The sequence below is a fragment of the Marmota monax genome, unplaced genomic scaffold (genome assembly GCF_021218885.2).
Source record: "Marmota monax isolate L192 unplaced genomic scaffold, Marmota_monax_Labrador192_F-V1.1 WCK01_AAM20220418_F8-fsc00160, whole genome shotgun sequence".
In the NCBI taxonomy this organism is placed as follows: Eukaryota; Metazoa; Chordata; class Mammalia; order Rodentia; family Sciuridae; genus Marmota; species Marmota monax.
The window spans coordinates 3,402,578-3,425,273 of NW_026694183.1; the positions used below are offsets into that span (position 1 = coordinate 3,402,578).

Below are 22,696 nucleotides of genomic sequence, written 5' to 3' on the forward strand. Positions count from 1 at the left end.
GGTGGGCCCTAAATCAATAAGACTGGTGTCCTGATAAAAAGGGGAAGTTTGGACACAGACGCACTTAAAAGGAAAATAATCTGAAGAGAGGAGAGGACACAGCCACCTGTGAGCCAAGGAGAGAGAGGCTTGGAGGGATCCTTCCCTCCCAACCCCCCAGGATACCAGGACTTCCAGCCTCCAGAATGACAGGCCAAAAAATATGCCATCACAGTAGGCCCAGCAAACTAATCATGAGCTAAAATGAGTTAGAGCAGACTTGGAATATAATAAACACTATAGTAAATTAAAAAGACAGTGGGAATGAGACCAAGCGTTGGCAAGGATGTGGAACAGGTGGAACACTTGTACTGCCCATGAGAGTGTGAGCTGCCACAAGCACTCTGGAAAACACCTGGCAGAATCCATCACAGCTGAGCATGTCCCTCCCTTGACCCAGCTGATCCATCGATGGGAGCAACCCCCCCCACCCACACAAAAAAATGAAGCTATACATCCTCCCAATACTTACTATAGTAGCCTGTTCATAATGGCCAAACTCTAGAAATGACCCAAATGTCCTCTAACAGCAGAATGGAAGAATTTGTGGTATATTCACGTAAGGGTATACACAATGGCACACACAGCAAAAAGCCAGTGACCAGGTAACAATGTTGAGAAAAAGACACAAAAGACATTATGTACCCTGTTTGATTCTGTTAAGATGATGTTCAAGCCAGGCGCAGTGGTGTGCCCGAAATCCCAGTGGCTTGGGAGGCTGAGACAGGAAGATCAAGAGTTCAAAGCCAGCTTCAGCAACTCAGTGAGACCCTATCTCTGGTAAAATATAAAATACAAAAAGGGCCTGGGGGGAGGGGCTCCATGGTTGAGTGCCCAGTTCTGGTACTGGTTCAATTCCCAGTAATGAAGGAAGGAAGGAAGGAGGGAGGGAGGGAAGGAAGGAAGGAAGGAAGGAAGGAAGGAAGGAAGGGCAAAGGAGAGCTTTTCCGGGAGCTGGAAAGATTTCCATACCTTCCTCTGGTCCCATGGGTGCATGTGCATGTATAAACAATCAATGGGTGGTCCACTTTTTTGTAGTTTGTTCTTCCTCACTGTATGTATACTATATCTCAATTTTAAAAAAGGATGATGATAATCTATAAAAAGACATGGAATGAGGTCTCCAAGCTATTTTTACTCAGTAAAAGCCGGGAATGTGGTTGACATTTGTATGGGGACAGGGGCATACAGGTATCCTTGGTTCTCCAAAGTCAGGGAGGGGACAGATTCATTTTGTGAGATGGGCAGTTTCCCTGGCTAGTCACTTTCTCACTCTTGCTACCCAAAACTCAGGAACCAAGTGGATTTGGAAAGTGGGGTCTGAATTCTTGCTCCCTAAGGCCAAGGACAAAGTGTGAGGCGTCCCTGTGGATGAGAGGAGGCTGTTTGTAACCAAGCCTTCCCCTGGCAGGTGCTAGTGAGGTCAGGGTGGCTCCGTGAGCAGAGCTGGGAAAAACAGTCTCTGCTTTGCCCAAGAGAGGATCTGGGATTCCCAGGAGCCTTCCTGGAGGGAGGAGCTGGGGAGGGAAACGGTAGAAGTGGGAAGCAGGGAGATGAGCAATGAGTCAGCGCTGGCTGGGGAGAATACTCTGGGGGGTGAGTAAGGAAGTGAAAAAGTCTCCCAGGGGCCAGGGGTGGTCAGATGCCTTTTATGTCTTCTGTTTGTGATGACCACTATGACACTTTTCATTTAGGTAATGCAGACCTGGGCTGCCTGATGCAGCGGCCTCACACTGCTCGTGGCTCTGAGCACTTGAGACAGGAGGTTCTGGACTGGTGGGTGCTGTGGGTATGAAATGCACACTGCATTTCAGAGACTGCATGTGGGAAAAGCTTGGGTAAATGTCTCAACCATGTTGCATTGATTATGTGTCCAAGTAATATACTGGACATATTGGGACAAGTAAAATATATTATGAAAATTAATTTCACCTGCTTCTTTTTATGTCTCTTAATGTGGCCACTGGAAAACAGCACTACCCCGAGGCTCGTTGCATATCTACTGGCCAGTGCTGGCAGAGCTTGGCCAGTCTTCAGGCCCCTCCCTGTCTCCCCACCACACACAGTGGAGGCCTTCTGGGTTCTAGTTCTGGTTCATAGACTCTGAACTTGGGAAGACACACTAGGACCAGTCAGATGGTCCAAGGAAGTAAATTAAATCAGCAAAGAGGAGCTTGAAGCCAGGGTGAACCTGAGAAACCCAGGAACTTACAGAATTCCCAGAAGCGGGCACTGGAGACAATGTTATATAGGTCCTGAGGAGCTTAGAAAAACTTTGGATGAAATCTGAGGTTGGGGAAGAAAAAGGAAGGAAAGAGGAAGAAGTACAAGTAAGAGAAAGAGCGAGAGAGGGTGGGGGAGATGAGAAGAGGAAGGAAAATAGAAAAAAACAATTCTAAATGGGTACTGTCCAACATGACAGCCACAGACCAGATGGAGCTATTGAGCACCTGCACTATGGTAAGTCCAAGTTGAAGTGGGCCTTGAGCATAAAATACATACTGAACGCACCCTCCCAACATCATCTCAATGTTCATATCAATTGAACGTTGAAATGATAACATTTTGAAAATACTGGAGTATTTATATAATATATTTTATTTATATAATATAAAATATATTATGAAAATTACGGGCTGGGGCTGTGGCTCAGCAGCAGTGCACTTGCCTGGCATGTGTGAGGCACTGGGTTCAAGTCTCAGCACCACACATAAATAAATACAATAAAAGTCTAAAAAAAAATAAAAGTCTATCAACAACTAAAAAAAAATATTTAAAAAATATTATGAAAATTAATATCATCTATTTCTTTCAGTGTGTTTCCAAGAAAATTTTAAATTGCAAACCGCTCCTCAGCTCTGTTCTAGAAAAAAAGAATGGAAGGAAACGACACAGACATTAAGAAGGAAAGAGCGATTTTCACTTTAACCACAAGCAAGGGCAACCAAAGGAATCATTTAGTGAGAGGGGAAAAGAGAAATTTAAGAAGGGAAACTTGGTTCCCAGGCAGCCGAACGTGAAGGCTAAGAGCCCTGGACAGAAACAAACGTGTTCTCGCTGCACCCCTCCATCCTTCCGTTCACTAGGTTTGGAAACAGAAGAAAAGGCAGAAACCAGCGTAGGAAGAGTGTTCTGGAAGGAAAGCTAGGGTTTTTCCGGCCGCGGGTGGCCGCACACCTGGGAAAACCTGCCCTGATGTGGGAAGGGCAACGGGACAACCACGTGACCAGGTCCACCCTGGGTGTCGCTGATTGGGCCTGATGTGGGCACCTGACCCTAGCTGGACCAATCAGATCCTTCCTAGTGGGAACGTGAAATTGAACTGGTTTCCCAGAGCCGCTTGACCCCTGCGAGGGCTCCTTGATCCATATTATGGTGACAAAAATTATTGTTTAGGACCTGAATTGTGTGCTCCAGGGTCGGCAGCAAGTAAGGGGGATAGCTCTTTCAAACCCAGGACCACCTGGTTCTGAGACGACTGCTGTTAGGTGTCCCCAGGATACTGCGGGACTCCCGGGCCTTGGAGGAGCGCTGAACGGGAAGGTGTAGGAATGCGGTCTCCAGGGAGAAAGGAAGCCGCAGGGAGCAACATGGAAGCAAGCACAGCTGCGCAGGAAGATGGCCAGAGAGAAAGTCCCTGTGACCAGAGGCTCAACGCTGAGGCACTTTAGAGGCCGTGGGTTTTAGACATCTGTGGGTTTGCAGCCTACCCCGCTCCAGCAGAAGCTTCAAGTCTACAGGAGGCAGGCATCTGGCAGAGCGCCTGACACATCAGAGGCGCTCCACGAGTACTTGGCGAATGAATGGGTGGATGGATGGATGCACTATGGAAAAAAATTTTTTCCTCATTCTGTGCTGTGTTTTGATACCTGATTCCCTACACTCTATATTTCCCTGAGAATATGGGGAAAGGGGGGTGATGTTCTGGGTTCTTTTTTTTTTTTTCCTCCGTATGGGGGGATTGAACCCAGATGTTTTTATTTTTTATTTTGAGTCAGTCTCACTAAGTTGCTTAGAGCCTCCCTTAGTCGCTGAGCAGGCCTCAGACTTGTGATCCTCTTGCCTCAGTCTTTTGAGTTGCTGGGATTACTGGTGGGTGCCTCTGCACCTGGCCTTGGTTCCTTTTTTTTGAAGACTTCCCCTGGGGGCGGTGCCCACCCAGGATCCACACCTCACTTCAAGAATATGCCCTGGGAAGTTGTGGTAGATGGAATGGTGCCCCCCACCAAGGTATCCACTCTCTAGTACCTGGAACCTTTGAATATATTACTTCACATGGCAAGACACTTCACAGATTGAACAGTGAAGGATCCTGAGGTAGGGAGCTTAACCTGCACCATATGGGTGGCCCAGGCAGTCATGTGGGACCTTAGAAGAGGAGGGCAAGAGGGTTGGTCAGAGGAGGAGATGAGCTGATGCAAAAGGAGGTCAGAATGATTTGGGGCCATGAGCCAAGAGTGCAGGCAGCCAGGAAAGGCAGGGACTACGATGCAGTGGAAAGACAGTGAGTCAGGTTGTCTCCTGCGACCCTGAGAGACTTTCTTTTTTCTTCTTCTTTGACAATCAAACTGGGGATGGAAAACAGGGGGTGCATCACACCACAACTCAGCCTTTTTTATTATAAATTTTGAGATAGCCTCGCCAAGTTGCCCAGGCTGGCTTCGCACTTGTGATCCTCCTGCCTTGGCCTCCCTAGGATTACAGATGAGCACCACTGCACCAGCTGATCCAGGCCTAACTTGAACTTAGTAGCCTTTCTGATGGTTAAGAAGGTATATGTGTCCAGGCAGGAGACCTCAATACATCAAGCGTCTTGCTAGCTTGATTCACAAGGTTTAAATAGTTACATATGGATCAAGTCTCCATTGTACTCTTGACCAGGCCCTAGAAAGGTTTGCAGTGCATCTCCCAAAGCCTTAGTAACAAAGACAAGTCTGTCCCCAACAACATCGTGTCAACGGACCTTCAAGAGGGAAGGACAAGAAGAAAGGGATGCTCTAAAGGGCTGAAGTGGGGCTGCAGGTGTGATGAGGAACCTGGAGAGAAAGTGCTGGGCTGGGGTACAGCTCAGCTGGCAGAGTGCTCAACTCACATGCACAAGGCCATGGGTTCAAACCCCAGCACCCCCCCAAAAAAAAAAAAAAAAAAAACGTTGCTGAAGTTAGTACCGGAACTGAAGAGGCTTGCAGGTTTGCACAGAGCAGACAGGCAGAGTTTAGGAGCCAAGAACCCATGTGACTCCCAGAAATTGAGAGAGAGGTTGAGAAGAAAAGTGCAAGAGAGAACTTGCTTGGTGGCAAAACGCAAACTCCACACAGGCTGGGTTCTGGCAGGTGACTTGGCTACCAGGTCTCCATTTCTGACCTCCTCCTCCACCATTTTCTACAAGAGAGGCTGCGTGGCTAACACAGTTAACTTCCCAGCTTCCCTGGCAGCAAGCAACGGCCATCTGATAGGTTCTGGGAAATAGCCAGAAGTCCTTGTGATCAGCTTCCCCAACATAAACGCAAAGCCTTCCCAGAAGCAAACCCTCCAGTCTTTCACCTTTTCTCTTCCTTGCCTGGAAGTAGGTAGGATGTGCCCCATGTAAGGGCAGCAGCCTTCTTGAGACCATGAGACAATCAAAAAGAGCATGAAGGTGTATGCTGCAAGCTTGGAAGAACAAAAAAGAGGCAGAGTTCAGCCTGTTGGCCGTCTCTTTGAGCTACCCTGCTGCCCTGGTAGCAGGAGAAAGAAACCTCTGTCTGTTTCAAGACTCCTGACCAAGGCTTGGGTTATGGCTCAGTGGCAGAGCCACATAAAAAGAAGTAGATAATATAAAGGTCCATGGACAACTAAAACACTTATTTAAAAAAAGAAAAACGAAAAGAAAACTCGTGACCCATCTGGGAAGTTCCTTATTTTGCTGTTGTCTATTGTGATCCAGGAACTGTACCTGGCGCAGAGTTGGTCTCTTTATCAAGTTCTAAATGAATAGCTGCCTTCTCTGCTGAAGACCAGTTCCGAGACCACCTGAGCTTTGTGCTGAGCCGCCCCTTTTACTTAACATGCATTGGCTGGTTCCTTTTTCTTGCGGCCCCAGTTCTAATCAAGACAGTCAGGACCGGCTACCTGAGGGGTGGGCAGAGGATGGGCCTCAGGGAAGATTCTAGATGCCGTGATGGCTTCCCCACTTACTTAGGGTCCCCTCTGTCCATTTTCCACACTGGAGCAGACAATTTAGAAACAAATCAGATCTTGCCCTTCCCTATTCAAATTCAGGTCCACCCTGAATGCCCCCTCCCCTCCTTCAGCATTCTGCTCAAATGCCACCTCCTCTGAGAAGCCCTCCCTGAACACCAGGTAAAACTATTCCCACCCAGCCATGCTGCACCCTTCCCTCCTGAAAGCATCTCGCTGCACCCCCTCCATTCTTCTGTTTGCTTATTTAATGTTCGTTTCCTACCTCTAGATGTTAAGCCTCCTGAGGGCAGGAATTGCTGCTCACTGACTGGCATAGGTGGGATAAGAAAATAAATGCCTGCTATGAGGGCTCAGTGGCTATGCCTGTGATCCCAGTGACTTGGAAGGCTGAGGCAGGAGGATGGCAAATTCAAGGCCAGCTTCAGCAACTTAGGGAGGGCCTGTTTCAAAATAAAAAATAAAAAGGACTGGGGATATAGTTTGACGGCAGAGCACCCCTGGGTTCAAACTGCAAAAATTTTTTTAACAATGCATGTTGAAAGGCTAAATACTTAAGGGACAGGGACAAGTTGCTGTTCTCAGCTTTTTTTATTCCTTTTTTTTTTTTTAGTAGTACTGGAGATTGAACCCAGGGCCTCGCCCATGCTGGCCAAGTGCTCTAACACTGAGCTGTATCCCTAGTCCTTTTTATTTTTTATTTTTTTGAGACAGGCTTCGCTAAGTCGCCCAGGCTGGCCTGGAACCTGCATTCCTCTGGCGTCCTCCCAAGGAGCTGGGACTGGATGAGTGACGTCACACCTGGCCGGCACTCAGCTTTGTTGTGCTTGTGGGCTGTACTTCAGGGACTGAATTTAACTGTATCATGTGGGAAACTGATGTAAAGATGATTAAAAATAACAACCCAAGAATTGCTTTTGTTGTTCAGATCTAATGATGATGATAACAATGATGGTATCAGCAAACACCTACAGGATGCGGGACAGGGTTCTGCATGGATTAACTAACTTACAATGACCTAATGGTCGTCATAATGGGGATGCTCTTGTTATCTGTATTTTACAGAGGAGGAAACAGAATTCAGAGAGGTTGAGTAAGTTGCCCAAGATCACAGAGTCAAAGAAAGCGTAGAGCCAAGATTTGAGTCCCAGGAGTTGGGTCCTAGAATCCATAATACTGCATTTCTGAAAACATCCCAGGAACCCTCCTAGAAGAGGGAGTCCATGGGAGCCCTCCAAGTCCTCCGCCCTCCAAGTTGACCCACCCCAGTCTGACTGATGAGTGAGCCCTGACCCCAGGCATCTCTGAGCATTCCCAGCCCCGCTCCCTGCCCCAGCCCCACTCTGAGCTGACCCTGCCTTGAGCTGCGTGAGCGCTTCTTCCACGCGGGGCTGGTTGTAGCGCACCATGTAGCTGTGCATGTCGGGATAGTTGCTGCGGATATTCTTCTCCGTGGACCCGTTGGGCACGGTCCCAAATTTCAAGGGTGGGTACTGCTCCTGTGGCCGCTGGAACTGGGGCAGAATGCAGAGTTATTAGGATGCCCCCTACCCAGGGACATCCCCAACCCAAGTGCCCCATTCTGGGGGACACCTGCCAATTGGCAAATACCCAGTCTCAGAAGCGTTTTTCAGATTTGCTCACCACAGTAGGTAACACGGTCTCACTCCTGCCCAGCACGCATGGCTGCAGACAGGTAAACTGAGGCCACTGGCCACAGAGTTTGAGAAGCTAGAAGCTTCCAGAGGTCCCTGATGTGCCAGGCATTAACCCTTAACTTGCTGGATCAGGGGTGGACCCAGTGCTGGGGCTGAGGTCAGTTGCTATTTACCAATCTATTCAGAAATTTTTCACTGTTTTAACAACAGATGTAGCCAGATGGGTGTGGGCTGGCTCAATGGCAGGTGTGTTTATGACTAAAAGTTTCATAAAACCATATTCCCCTTTGCGACATAAGGTAGAGTCAACACATTCTCCTATGCTATTCTAGTCCATTCCACTGGGGGAAAATGCTTAGAGTTGATTTATCAACCTTCTAATAGGTCATGACACCGGTTAACCACCTTGGCCTTAAAGTGTGCCCTGCAGACTGCCTGTCCCCGGTCACACTGCAGCTGCAATGAGGTAAGAGCAGCATCAAGAGAGCATTTGGAGTGAATTGACAAAATAATTTTTGTCTATTGAGTCTAATACATAAAAATCTGGGGCTAACTTTAGAATGTCTTGGTTTTATTTATTTTCATTTTATTTATTTATTTATTTTTGGTACCAGGGATTTGAACCTAGGGGCGCTTAACCATTGAGCCATGTCCCCAGCCCTTTTTTATATTTTATTTAGAGACAGGGTCTCACTGAGTTGCTTAGGGCCTTGCTAAGTTGCTGAGGCTGGCTTTGAATTGTCTATCCTCTGGCCTCAGCCTCCCGAGCGCCACTGTGCCTAGCTAGAATGTCTGGGTTTTAAATTTTATTTTACTTTCCTAGTAATCCGTTGCTATTGTATTTTACAAAAGCATTGCCTCCGATGGATTAGAAGTTTCAAAACCTAGTCCTTCACTATAGTCTGAGAGATGCTCTGCTCTGGAAAATTCCATTTGGTGCTGCTGCCCCTAGAACACTGGGGGACAGACACCCTCCTCCCCAGGAAGACTTAAATAGTCCATTGAATAGACATGTCCTTTCTCCTTCCAAAACATCCCATTCTGCCATTCTGAAATTCTCCTTGGGAAGAGATTTCCCTGGGACTCCTCACTGCTGTGCCAACTCTGCCCTCCAACCCAAGGGCTCCCTTCTGCGCCCACACACCTTGCGGTCACTGAGTCCAGACACAGTGTCCACGTATTCCTCCTGGATCATGAAGGCGGCCAGGTTGGCTGTGTAGCTGGCGAGGAAGATGACGGCGAAGAAGGCCCACACCAGCACCATGATTTTGCTGGTGGTTCCCCGGGGGTTCTCCACGGGCACCGAGTTATTGAACACCAGGGCCCAGAGCAGCCAGATGGATTTCCCAATGGTGAAGGTTGAACCACCAGGGCCTGCAGGGCACCAGGACAGGATCATGGACCCCAAGTCCCTTCTGCTCAATGAGGGAGCATAAAAAAACCTACAAGCCCCCAGGGCCTTGGGCATGCCCCCCAGAGACCTTGTTCCACCCCATGGGCTGCTGGGAAACTTAACTGCGTGCAGTCAAGGCAGGTAGGGTAACGGAGGGAGGGGACTCACGCTTGCCCGTGGCCAGGCTGCGGTTGTAGCCTACGGGACTGAGGTACTCAAAGATGAAAACGGTGACAGCGACCACAGTGAGGCACATGACGAACATCATCACCCACACAGCGGGGCTGTAGGGCTCTGGAGACAAGGGAGGTGTGGTCATGGCTCTGTCAGGCAAAGGACTGTGGGGACCACAGACATGTGCACAATTGCAGCCTGGATCTCACCTCTTCCCATTCTGTTCCCTTCCATTCTGTTCCTCAGGCGAGGTGCACTGCTCACACTGAGCCCTGGAGGCGCGGCGCCCCTCAAACAGCCATCACAACCCCTCCTAGATGCTGCCTGAGCCCAGACCCGCCTCCACTCACCCTCTAGGCCATTTATCATGTCCCACGCTATGCCCAGGCCAGCTCCAGGCTTCCATTTGGGGAGTCCCACACCAAACAGTCCCCCTTTGCCATGGCCTGCCCTCCCTCCTTCCCTCTCCTCCTCCTGCCACAGCCTGAAGCACAGCCTGCTCCTGCTCCTGCCCCGATGTCACTCCTGTCCTCTCCCTTCTCATGCCAACACAACTCAGGCCTCCTCTCCTCCCCAGCATCATCTCCCTGGCCTCCTGACACGGGCTGTCTGGCTCCAGCCCACCCCCAACGTGGCCAGAGATGACCCTGTCCCTCTCTTGTTCGTCGCCTCCCATAGCTCCCCAGCACCCCCAGGACACTGTCCTGTGGCTCAGCCTTGTCCCACCCTCCTCTTTGGCCTGGTCTCTCAGTTACCCTTCTTTGACCAGCTGGTGCTCACGGCACCGCCCCATCAAGTCACAGCCTCTCTGCCTTGTCTCCTCAGCTCCCTACCAGAAGTGCCACCTGACCTATCCACCAGCTGGCCTCCCATTCACGTGTCCCCTCCTTACATTCCGTAACTGTTGCCTCCGGTGCTCACTGACAGTGAGCCAATGAGTATCAAGTGCACCTCTCAGGGCCAACGGAGTAGAGCTGCCAGGACTGTCCCTGTTGCAGCAAGGTCACTACCCTGGACTGTCACTGCAGCATCTGGGGACATGCCTGTTGCCTCTGCTGGGTAACTGGAGGAGACCTTGTCACTCCCCTGCTATGTACCGCTTGAAGGCAGGGGCCCCACGCAGTGCTCCCCGTGTGCCCTGCAGAGACCCTGGTGCGAGGAGGACACTGTGGACACTCTGGTGTGGAAAATACACAGAAAATAAATCAGAGGCCTGTGTACACTTGTGTCTTCTCCAGCTCAGGAAATGGAATTTCTACCTGGTCTACCACAAAGCCACCAGCCCAGCTGGAGGCAGCTTCCTAACCACACCTTGAATCTGTCCCCTTATCCCACCCCTGCCACCTCCCCGCTGCACACCTCCATCCTTTCTCTGGATGAACTTTTGCAGCAGCCTCCTTGCCAGCCTCTAGCTTCCGCAGAGCCCCGGGGGCTCCCTTCTGGAGGAGAAGTCTCGCCTCTGCTGTACATGAAACCTGCATCTCCTACCATAGCGCCCAGGGCTCTGAGAGATTCGCCCCCCTCCCCATCAGCCCTCTCCTTCCACCTCACCTACCCTCGCAGCCCCTCCAGTCACACAGGCCTCTGGCAGGTTCACAAATATACCCCGACCTCTGCCCCTGCTCTTCCCCCACCTGGCCAGCTGCCTGCAGGCCTGGCCTCTCCTCTGCACCCACACCAGCACAGGCTCAGCTCCTCCCACCTCCTTCACCCTGGCTTCATTTTTCATGGTATCTACCACCACATGAAGTGCTCTTGTCTGTGCATCCCTAGAAGTTTATTTTGTCTCCCCATGAGGCTCAGATCTCTGGCAGGCCGGGACTTGCGTTTCCATCAAGCCCAGGGCCTGGCACATATAGGTGCTCCATAACACTGACAAGTATCTGGAGCTAATCTTTCCTCTTCATCTCACATCTACATACCTGGAAAAACTATAATGTTTTTCTTTTCTTTTCTTCTTCTTTTTTTTTTTTTTTGACACAGAGTGTCCCTATTTTACCCAGGTTGGTCTTGAACTGTTGGGCTCAAGTGACCCTCCCACCTCAACCTTCTGAGTAGGAGGGACTAAAAGAACCCGTGCCATTCTCAGGTTTTGTGGGGCCTGAAGCCTATACAATTTGGAGGTCTCTCTTAAAGAAAAAAGAATACAACTCTGAATACACAACTGGGAGCTGAGCATACTGGGAAGGCTGGGGCAGGAGGATGGAGGGTTGGAGGAAAGCCTTGGCAACCTAGACCTGGTCTCAAAAAACAAAACTGGGCTCCCAGCCTTGGAAGGGCCACTATAAGGAAGGGCCACTATAAGGAAGGGCCACTATAAGCAAAGGCACCTGAGCTCGACTCTAGCTTCCTGGTAATAGCCTGATAGGGGAAATTCTTTCTCCCATTTTACAGATAGGGAACTGAGGCTCAGAAGTGACTGCCACTTCACCAGGGTCACACAGACAGTACAGGTGGTCCCAGGGTAGGAACCCAGGTTTCTTGACCCCAGGGCTCCAGCCTTGCCTAGGTATGGCTCTCTATCCCGGGGACCCAGCTCACCTAGGAAGGCAGAGGGGGACACAGTGCCATTGCTTCGTGCCACCATGACGCTGATGCCCGTCTCCACGAAGGGGACGGAGAAGTCCACGATTTCGGAGCGCTCCTCGTTGATGGTGAGGGAACCGATGGCCATGTCCGCGCGCTGGTAGAACACCTAGGGCAGGCGAGGGGTGGGCAAGCTAAGCCCGCTCAGGCGGATAGGGACTAGGGACGAGGCAAACAAAGACGGCCCCGGGAGACTGGAGGGATGGCGAGGAGGCTGAGAAAGGACTCCGAGTGTGGCAGGGAAAAGTGGAGGAGAAAGGGGACAGGAAGGAAGAGCTAGCCCCCACCCTGGCCCACCGCCCCCAAGTCTCTTCAGGCTTTGGATTCCATCCTCCCGGCCTCGCCCCCCTCTCCTAGGGGTTCCACCCTCCTACCCCGCCTCCTCCAGCTCCAAAAGTCGGACCCCGACCCAGACAGTCCCCGCGCTATCTCCTCATGGCCCCGACCCCGAGCTTCCTGACCTCGCCCCCCCCATGAAGGCGTGGCCACTCTTGGTCCAGCTCCAGGCCCCGCCTTCCGAGCCTGATCACGCCTCCTTTAGGCCACGCCCCATATGAGTTCCGCCTCTTGGCCCCGCCCCGTCCCCTCACCTCCCCTATCATGCCGTTCCAGACGCCGTCGATCTTCTTCCCGTGCTTGCCGTTAGTGACCAGGTAGAGGTCGTAGCTGAAGCCTATGGTGTGCGCCAGCCTCTTCAAAATGTCGATGCAGAAGCCCTTGCAGCATCGCTTTTCCGGGCGGGGGGCGTCCGGTGGAGGACTGCGGGAAGCAACCAGGCTTGGGAGGTTGGGGACTCCTCACCCTTAGGCCCTCCCATTAGGTGAGAGTATGAAGAAAGGGACAGGCAGCAGCTAAAACTATGGCTGGCGCCTTCTGGGGTCACTGAGGCTTGAAGAAGCCTGTCAGCTTGCTCAAGTACCAAGCTGGAGAGCTCTGTGGGCTGGGAGCGGGGACTGACTGCTGGGCTTGGAGGGAGGAGACTTGCCAAGCTGGAACCCCTGGATCCCGGGATGTCACCTGTGGGTTCGGTTGAGCTGGCTTCTGCAGGGGACAGAGTCTCTGATGCAGGTGCCGCTGATGGGGTCAGCAGGCTCCACAATGACAAAGGGTCTCTCCTCCAGTGTAGCCACCGTGAGGTGCTGTGTGTCATCCACTGGCTGCAGGAAGCGGCCATAGCGGGACCAGAGCGGGTACTTGAGACGGAGAGTCTGCTGCTCCCAGCTGCCCACCTGGGTCAAAGAGAAGGATGGTCAGACTACTTGGGGTGACTTTTCAGGATGTCTTGGCCTCCCTGCTTTTCCTCTCTCAGGTCTAAGAGTGTAAGCCCCATCTCCCTCCAGGACAGGGTAGCCCCTTTCTCCCTGTCCAGGCCCCAGCCCTCCTCTCTCATACCCAGAGATCCAGACCCTAACCCTCCTAAGACCAAGGGTCCAGGCCCCAGTCTTCCTCCCTGAGACCCAGGGGTCTAGGCCAAGCCCTCCTTCCTCAGACCCAGCAAGCTGGGCCCCAGCTCCTGAATCCTCAGAGTCCAGGACCTTGGACCTCCCTCTGCCAGGACCCAGGATTCCAGGACTTCTCCCACTCCTGAGTTCTGGGATGCAACTTACCACCTCCCAAGTCCTGTCTCTGGTGAGAGAGATGACCACCAGGGAGGGGTTCACCAGGAAGCCATCCTCATTGAAGGAGTAATCCCGGTTATCCCAGGTAATGTTCATGAAGTACCTGCCCAGGAGGAAGGGCACCAGGATTGGGCCAAGCCTCCTACCCACCAGTCCCAGCCGGTGATTGAAATCTCTCCTCCTTCACCTCCAAAATCTTGAAATCACACCCTCTCCTTGGACTGATGATGCCCTCAGAACAGGGTCCCAGACCCTCAATTTGGTGGTCCCACCTGCCTCTGAAGCCCCATCTCCGATAGCTTCTAGCTCAAAACCCCTTTTTCACTCTATCAACGCTGGACGCAAAGTGTCTCTGGAACACGTCAAACGATTTCCTTTTTGTTTTGGTTTTGGTACTAGGCATTGAACCAGGGCACTCCACCCCTGAACTGCAGCCCCATAACCCTCTTGACTCAAACTTGCCATCTTCCTACCTCTGCCTTCTGGGTCACTTGAGATTCCAGGCGTGTGCCACTGCATCAGGCTGGTTTGCTCTCTAGGATTTGCAGGTCTGTTCTCTGTCTGGAAAACCCTTCCACCACCTTCTCACCTGGACCAACTCTGACATGTCACAAAGACAGCTCAAGTGTCCCTTCTGCTGGGGAGTCTTTGGACCCTAGTTACCTTCACTGAACTCTGATGGCCTCTCCCATCACCCATCCAGTCACTGGGCGAGACTCTCATCACAGGGGCTGCCCCCCCAGTCCCTTCATCCAGGCCATTGTTCCCAAGCCCTATCCTTCCTGAGCCATCCCCTCCTCCATCCCCCACAACCCTCCTGGATCCTTACCCCCTATCCTGCCTGACCTCCAGCCTCTGCTCTCTCCTCTAGTCTGTATCTCACCTGGCCCCAAGGGGTCTTTATATACCCAAAACTGAGTCCACCCTCCCCTGCTCATGGCTTGCCCATGGCTGCAGAACTTTGAAACAGACTCCTCCCAATCTGGCATCCAAGGCCAGGACTTGGCCCCATCTACATCTCCAGCCTCATCACTCCCAGCCCCTAATCCTGCTGCTGCAACTGCTCTGAACTAGTGTGGCGTCACCAATCTGCCCATGTTGCTCTCCTTCCAGACCTTTGAACATGCTATTTCTTCCCTCTGGAATACTCCATGTCTGGTGAATTCCCTGATCGCCTTTAGAATGGAGCCCAAACTCCTCCCCCAGCCTAAAGGCATCTGCATGAGTTGGGCCCCTGTGTCTGTCCATCTCTGTTCATCCATTTCTCCCTCTGGTGCACTGTGCTCCAGCTATACTGGTGTTTTAAACTCCCAAACAGTTCCAACCCCAGGTCCTTTGCATCTGCTCTTCCCTCTCTCTTCATTGAGATCTTCCAGTGCTTGGTTTTTTATCCATTTTTTAAAATCTCTAAATTTTACTTACTCAGGGCTTTCCTGACCACCCCACTTAGCCTAGCTCCCTAGGCTGTTCTTGTCATTTTCCTCTGATTTATTTTCATCTCAGAAATTATCATCTGCTGATATTTTCTTTTGTTGTTTGTTCACTGCTTGTCTCGGTGATAGCAGAGACAACAGTTTATACCACGCCATTCTTTCGTGCTTAAACGGTGTTTGGCACATAGTCGATTCTCAGTAAAGAGCTTTTCAATGAATGATTGGATGGATGGATGAACAGTTCATCCTTTGGGTCTCATTTAGGTGTCCCCTCCTCCTGGAAACAACCCTGACTCCAGAGACTGACCCCAGATTTGTGTTTAGAAGGTTCTCTGGGGGCAATTAATTTTCTCTCTTGCAATGACATTTCACTATGGATGTGGAAGTTTGGGTGGTGGCCAGGAAGGGCTAAAATTATGAGGGAGAAGAATTCTGGGTAAAGGCCAGGTATGGTGGTGCATACAAATCAGGAGGCTGAGGCAGGAAGATGGCAAGCAAGTCCCTAAGTCCCCCAAATATAAAGGACTGGGGGGATGTAGCTCAGAGATAGACAGCCCTTGAGTTCAATCTCCAGAACAAAAAAAAAAAAGAGGGGGGGTGGTAGAGAGAGAGACAGAGAGAGAGAGAGAGAGAGAGAGAGAGAGAGAGAGAGAGAAGTAAGTGCTGGGTAAAACACAACAGCCTCTGGGAGAGACAAGCCTGAAAGAAAAAGAGAGGCAGGAGCAAAGAAGCAGAAAGAGATGAAAGAATAGCTGGCCCCAGGCTTGGCCTCGATTCCTGATGTCTGTGTTTCTATGCATGTTTATCTTTCCAATAAACCCCCTTTTCCCTAAGGAAACTTAAACGAGACTCTGCTTCTTGCAACCAAAAATGTCCTGGCTTAGGCAGTTCTCCTCCCCCATGCTCCCGCAAGGCCAGTGCTACCTCCATTACTGCAAGCATCATGCTGTGCTGTCATTATTCCCATCCCTGTCTGCCACCCCTTCCGGACCCTGCGTTCTTTGAAGAAGTCCATGGTCTTTTTCATTTCTGTGTTCCCAGTGCCCAGCATGAGCCCTAGTTCCTAGCAGGTGCTCAGTATTTATGAACAAGGGATGCTTTTCTCACCCTCTTGTTCCAGGATCCGGATTCCCAACTCACCTCTTCTCAATTCTCCTCCCTTAGGTCTTCTTTCACACCCACCACCTCCTCCCAAACTCAGCTCATTTAAAGATCAGTGGCCTCTCCTTCACTGTTCTGTCACCTAACATATCAGTTTCCCCACTCCCAACTCTTCCCATGATGGAGACGCTGTTTTCCACCAAACTCAGTTCTCCTCTTCCGAAACAATAACCTGTAAGATGGGCATATGGCCGTCCAGCTAAAGTCCACATTGCTCAGCCTTCTTTGCAGCTAACTTAGGCCATGTGCAGAGATGACATTCAAAACAGAAGAGTTAGTACAGGCACTAACCAATCAGAATGGATGTCTAGCCTATCAGAATGGACCTTGCTGTAAACAACTGGTAACTCAGTCCTGACCATGTGACTACCTTCTCACAACAGGATGTGAGACCTGTTCCTTTCCCCTCTCTTGGAAGGAAATGGTTTGCTCTCTCCTTGCTCCATCCCTCTTCTGGGGAGCTCCACCTGGCACTCATGCCCACCATCTGGCTTGCACTATTTGGAGATTCCAGAGCAGCAAGGAGGGTGGACCCTGAGTCCCTGAATGACCACGTGGAGCAGCAGCCTACTAATAACTGGACTGCTTATCTCTGGGTTGTGACTTGACAAAGGAACAAACTTCTTCCTTGTATGGGCCTTGAGGTGGTTGGGCGTTTTTGTTTGGAGCTCAGTTCCTAGTCTAACTAGAATATTTAATTCTATCTAAGAGGCTATCAATTATAAAATGTACTACTATTTTATACCTACCACAAAGAAAACAACACCAATTAAACCATGATAAGCCACCAATTATAAAACATATCTTGATTTGAAAGACATTAAAATGGGAAAAATTAGGCATTTAGAGTCATAAAATATAGTAATACACTCACTGTATATCAGGTGATTTCCAAATTACCTGATTTAATTTTAGAAAAGAGACCCAGTTACACCCATTTTATAGAAAAGGGCACCGAGTCTGAGAGAGGGCACATGGTTGCATGGAGGCCACTCCGCTAGTGAGCACCACAGGTAGTCAGGCTGCGGGAAGCTTCCCCACAGGCCTTCCATCCCAGCCCCACTCACCTATGCAGACTCTCCCCGCGGTGGGTGCGGTTCTGGGCGCGGCAGTCGTGGCCAAGCTCAGGCAGGAAACCGTAGTCACGCAGCAGGGCCTGGGCACCTCTGGCCACTACAGCCACACCAGCTGCCACACGCCTGGCTAAGTCATCACGCCAGCCAGCTGAGCGCACTGCAAAGAGCCCCGCGGGAAGCGGGGCACCTCCTGGCAGAAGAAGAGGCTCCCCAGGGGCTCCAGAGCCCCCACCTCCAGCCAGCTGGGGTCCCACCATGAACCAGACATAGCCAGGTCCAGTGAGGCCAGCCTCCTCGGCTGCCCGGAACACAGGTTCAGCCTCCTCACGGGCACAGAAGAGCAGGCGGATCTGTGCACTGACACTGCGGAGCTGGGCGCCCAGGACAGCCTCGCCTGCCCCAGGGTCCAGTGTCAGGGCCCCACGATGCTCCCAGCCCACCAGGCTGCCATCAGTCAGCACCTCGATGTAGGACAGGAAGGCCCGGTGGCCGGGGGCACGCGTGGTCACCGCTACAAAAGATGTCCAGTCGTACTCCTCCAGCACCTCAAAGATGACCTGAAGCTGCTGCTCTGTGGAGGAGCCCAGCTGAAGGAAGGTGGAGCCCTTCTCCTGTGGGGCATGGGAAGGATGTCAGGCCTCCTGATGTGGGGACCTCATCTCCCAGCAACAGACAAGCAGATCACAGTTCCCGCCAGCGGTGGGTCATAGCTCTCAATATGGCAGACTGACCAGCTGTTCACCAAAATCCTTTACTTTTCTTCCTGGGACAAATGCTAGTACCAGGTTAGATTTAACTATATGATTGAGTTCTGAGCATACCCTTAAAAACTCTGTCCCGAGACCCTCACTTTCCTCCCTATCTGAGGGTGGATGAAGAGCCCCAGAAGAGAACTCTGAAGTCCTCAGGAATTACAGAGCCACAAGAAGAAGCGATCCTGTGGCCCCAGTGAGGACCACATGTTTGCATTTTATATGAATGAGAAGCAACCTATTTCCTTGAGCCATTGAGATCTGAGGGTTTATCTCTTTCAGCAACTAACATCACTGTTATTATTACACCTACCATCCACTGGGGAACTACAACTCCCAACATCCACTGGGAAAGATTGTTTTCCTGTATGCAATGAGGGAGACTACATCTCCCAGCATGCAGCAAAGGTGGTAAAGATACTGTATTTCCCCAATGGAGTAGACTTTCCTGTTTTGAGTTTTCCTCCTACCTCTCTGCCCCCTCCTTCTTTGTCTCTACTGGCGCCTTTTCCTCAGCCAGAATTCTAAACATAGGTGTACCCCCGTGGTATACTTTTCTCTGTCCTTGCTTGCTAGCTAGGTCATTCAGACCCATGTTTTTATTTATTTTATTTTTTCAGTACTGGGTACTTTACCAATAGGTTACATTCCCAGCCCTTTTAATTTATTTACTTATTTTTAAAAAATTGAGACAGGGTCTCCTTAAATTGCCCAGGCTGGTCTTGAATTTGCAATTCTCTTGTCTCGGCCTCCTAACTTGCTGAGATTATAGGTGTGTGTCACTGTGCTTGGTTCAGATCCATGGGTTTAAACACTACCTCCCACAATGTTTTGCTATTCAAATTTAAGTTAATTAAAATTAAATAAAACTTAAAATTTAGTTCTCTACTTGCACTAACCACATGTCAAGTGCTCAATAGCCACACATGGCCTATGGCTAGCCTATTGGACACATCAGATATAGACCATCTCCACCAGTGCAGAAAGTTCTACTGGGTATGGCTGGAGATGCCAATGGCTCATGTCCTGTCTCAATGGCTCCCATGAGCTCCAGGCAACCTATCCTCCTTTCTGGTCAATTTCTTCCCTTGGATTTCCAAGAGTTTCTTAAAATCATCATGTCAAACACATAATTCTTGACCCCTGAACCCATCTCCCCCGACCTGCTTCCTGTTTTCCTTTCTCACCCTAATGCTCAGGCCCAAACGTGAGCCACCTTTCCACTGCCTCTTCCTCATGCCCACATCCATGCCATCTCCCAGTCTCCTTGGCTCTGTGTCCACACCATAAGCCCAGTTGTCTACTCCTCCCTGCTGCCACCGTCACAATCCTCATTGACATTACTTTCTCTCTTGCCTAGACATCTATAGCTTTCGAGCCCATCTCTGTTCCATTCTTGCATCTTCCAGTTCATTCTCCAAACAGCAGCCAGAGTTATCATTTCAAAATATTAATTGGATCACATCCCTTCTCTGTTGAAAACCTTCCAATGATTCTTCTTTAGAATCAAAGCCAAAGTCCTTTCTGTGGCCCACAAGGCCCTGCATGAACTGACCCTTATTGCCTCTCTGACCTCATCTCCTTGCCTCCTAATCCTCCAATTGGCTCCAGCCACACTCCCTCCTTGCTCTTCCTCAAACACACCAAGCTTCTTTTGAATTCAAGAGCTTTGCTCCAGCTGTTTTTCCTCCCAGGGTCACTTTCCCCACCTCCTCAGCCCACTCCTCCTCATCCCTCAGGTCCAGCTCAGATGTCACCTCCTTAGCAAGGCCCTTCCAGACTGCCAGCCTCAGTCATTTCAACATCCTGTTAGTCTCCTCCAGGACAGATTTTACTATTGTGGTTGGTTTTGTTTGTTTCCTTCATAAGAATCCAAGCTCCATAAGGCAGGGACCTGCCCCCCCCTCCAATTTTATTCTCCATAACCTAAAATGGCCCTGGCACAGAATCAGCTCTCAATGAACCTTATAATGCAATGAGAATGGCAAGTGGACTTTCTCCTGAGGCGTGTGCCTGTGGTTATGAGTGGAGAGGACAGGGCAGCTGTCCTGAGGAGCTGAGGTCTCTCAGCATGTGATGGGCACCTAAGAAGTCAGGGTGGAGCGGCTCATCTATCAGTAGGTGGCATATGGCAAGGAAACCATGTTCCCAGCATTCACTAGGGTATGGATGGCACTGTGATGACCATTCTTTCTTCTGTCCAGAGACAATGAGGAAACATGCCCCTGAAGGCAATAGATGTGCACTGAGCTGGCCACAGTGCCCAACAGACAGTGAAACAGAGTGGGCCACACGTAGCAGCAATGGAGGAACCAGGGACCACCACTCTGGGTATTTCACAAAGATGGCAGCCAGGAAAAAAAAAAAAGGTCTGGAAATCTCTGGAAACCATCATGCCAAGGAGAACAAGAAAGTTGGACAGAGGTCCTTCCCAGAAAGCTCTGGACAGGAGAATGAGTCCCAGAATGCAATAGAGATCCAGTCACAAAGCCAAATGCTCTCACCTCTGGGAATTGGCCAATTTAGGTTCCATACACTCAGGTGGCTCCATCACCCTTAAATGCCCCACCCCTTGTTGGGCTCCGCCTTTTCAGTTCACAGACCATTCTTGGTCCATTTTTCTTCTTTGCTACCAGAAGTCCACTACAAATGGCCACTCCTGTGCTACTCTGGAGAGAGGGAGGCCTCTCCTCTCCTCTCCCTTCCCCTGCGGGCTCTGCCCTCGACCCTTCACTGGCTGTACCCACCTCTATGCAAGGCCTTCATTCTCCAAGGCCCAACCTCTGGATTCCTATTTTCCACACCTCTCCTGGTCTGAGCCTTCTCAAACCCAACTTCCAGAACCTTCTTCCAGTCTAGAACCTGCCCTTTTACAAAGAGCTTAGGCCCTGCGTTCTCCCTGACTGATCCTCCCCAACACTCACTTCCTTGATGTCTGGTTCTACTCTTCGTCAGCCTACCTCTAACGACCACTTCCTTTCTCAGACTCCTCCATTCGCTGGATGGCTCTGTCCTCCTTCACAGACTTCTAGTCTCAGTTCATCTGGCCTTTCTCCTCCCAAGACCCTGTCCATGTTGCCCTTCTCTCTTCTTCCCTCTTCTTGGCTCCTCCTCCTCACTATCTTTTACCCCTTTCTGAACCCCATTCCCTTCCACTGACTCCACCCCTGGTTCATCCCAGATCTCCCCCCTCCTTTCATTCTTAGTCCCTGCTTCTCGCTGGCTAGTTGCTCTCCTGCAGTGACTGGGCCCATGTCCTCCCCATGACTTGATCATTGTTGACTGTCCTTTCTGACCCTTCTTCTAGGTGACTCCTTTGGAAGGCCCTGCTCACCTTGCAGAACCCATCCCTCCAAATTAGCCCCATCTCTGTCCCACAGCTCCCACCACCAAACCTGGATGCTGACCTCCAGGACTGTCCCCGCCTTCCTAGGCCCCACCCAACCACCCTACGCCCCGCCCACCGCGACTGGCTCCGCCCCTCCGGTCGCGCGCACCTTGGGCGTGAGCACGAGCGCGGCGCCGCCGTGCACGGCCACGATGGGCAGCGAGGTCTGGGCTGACAGGAAGTCGAGGATGGGCGCGACGGCGGGCGCGCGCGAGTCGTCCTCGAAGACAACACCGTGCACGCGCAGCCCCGACAGCAGGTCGCAGAGCTGCAGCACGAGGCTGCGCGGGTCCGAGCCGTTGAGCACCAGCGCCACCGGTCGCACGTCCAGGCCCGGGCTGCGCACTGCCGCCGCCACGGCGGGGCCCAGGCGTGCCGCCTCGGCCGCGTACGCGGGCCCCGAGAACACGAGCGCCACGTTGAGCGGCCGCGCCCCGCCGAGGCCCCCGCCGGGCCCGCTGGCCCCGCCCGGCCCCGGAGCCTCCTCCGGGAACGGGCTGGCGCAGGCCAGCGCCAGCAGCAGCAGCATCTTAGCGGGGCCCCGAGGGCCGCGGGGGCCACCGGCGCCGCGCATCGCCTGCGGGCCCCGCCGGGCGGCCTCTGAACACACGGGCCAGGGAGGGACACGAGAGGAGAGGGGCAGGCGCAGAGAAGGGACACAAGATAGAGCCACAGAAGAGAAGTTACGGAGAGGGAGAGACGCAGAGACAGCGAGGAGAGGGAGAGACGCAGAGACAGCGAGGAGAGGGAAGGAGAGAGACAGAGATGGAGGGGAAGAGACCAGAGTGAGGGAGAGGCACAGAAGAGAGAGATGAGGATAAGGACAGAGGAAGAGGAAGGGACAGAAGGAGAGACACAGAAGTAGGAGGAGGGAGACAGAGACGCAGAGACCAAGGGAGAGACACAGAAGGAGAGGGTCAGAGGGAAAGACAGTGGAGAGAGGTGGAAGGGAGCCCCAAAACAGAGGGAGAGTGGTTCAGTTGGAATGTGGCAATGGGGAGACACGGGAAGAGTGGGGTGGTAATGGGGTCAGGGGAAGATAGGTAAGGAAAGAGAAAGAGAAGGCAGGGATGGAGGGGACCCCAGAAATGGGACCAAAATAGGATCGCAGAGAGATCCAGGGACAGAGGAAAAGAGATGGAGATGGCCACAAAAAAATGGTCAGGGAGAGAGTGGCAGGAGAAACAGGGTGGAGAGGCTCAGAGTGACAGAGACGGAGAGAGAAGAGAGGAATGAC

General features: G+C 51.5%; 1 protein-coding gene across 1 annotated transcript in view; it reads right to left on the reverse strand.

Annotated features, from left to right (window-relative positions):
- Window positions 1–22,435, reverse strand: part of Grin2d (glutamate ionotropic receptor NMDA type subunit 2D) — a 32,338-nt gene extending 9,903 nt beyond the window's left edge. The window contains exons 1-9 of the mRNA XM_046466277.2: window positions 21,569–22,435; window positions 17,311–17,930; window positions 13,638–13,752; window positions 13,048–13,259; window positions 12,621–12,789; window positions 11,986–12,139; window positions 9,439–9,564; window positions 9,022–9,251; window positions 7,573–7,733 (exon numbers count right to left, since the gene is read on the reverse strand). Of these exons, the coding sequence (XP_046322233.1) occupies window positions 7,573–7,733; window positions 9,022–9,251; window positions 9,439–9,564; window positions 11,986–12,139; window positions 12,621–12,789; window positions 13,048–13,259; window positions 13,638–13,752; window positions 17,311–17,930; window positions 21,569–22,033 (2,252 nt within the window). The 5' untranslated portion in view covers window positions 22,034–22,435. The remainder of the gene's footprint in view (window positions 1–7,572; window positions 7,734–9,021; window positions 9,252–9,438; window positions 9,565–11,985; window positions 12,140–12,620; window positions 12,790–13,047; window positions 13,260–13,637; window positions 13,753–17,310; window positions 17,931–21,568) is intronic.
- Between the last annotated feature and the right edge of the window lie 261 nt (window positions 22,436–22,696).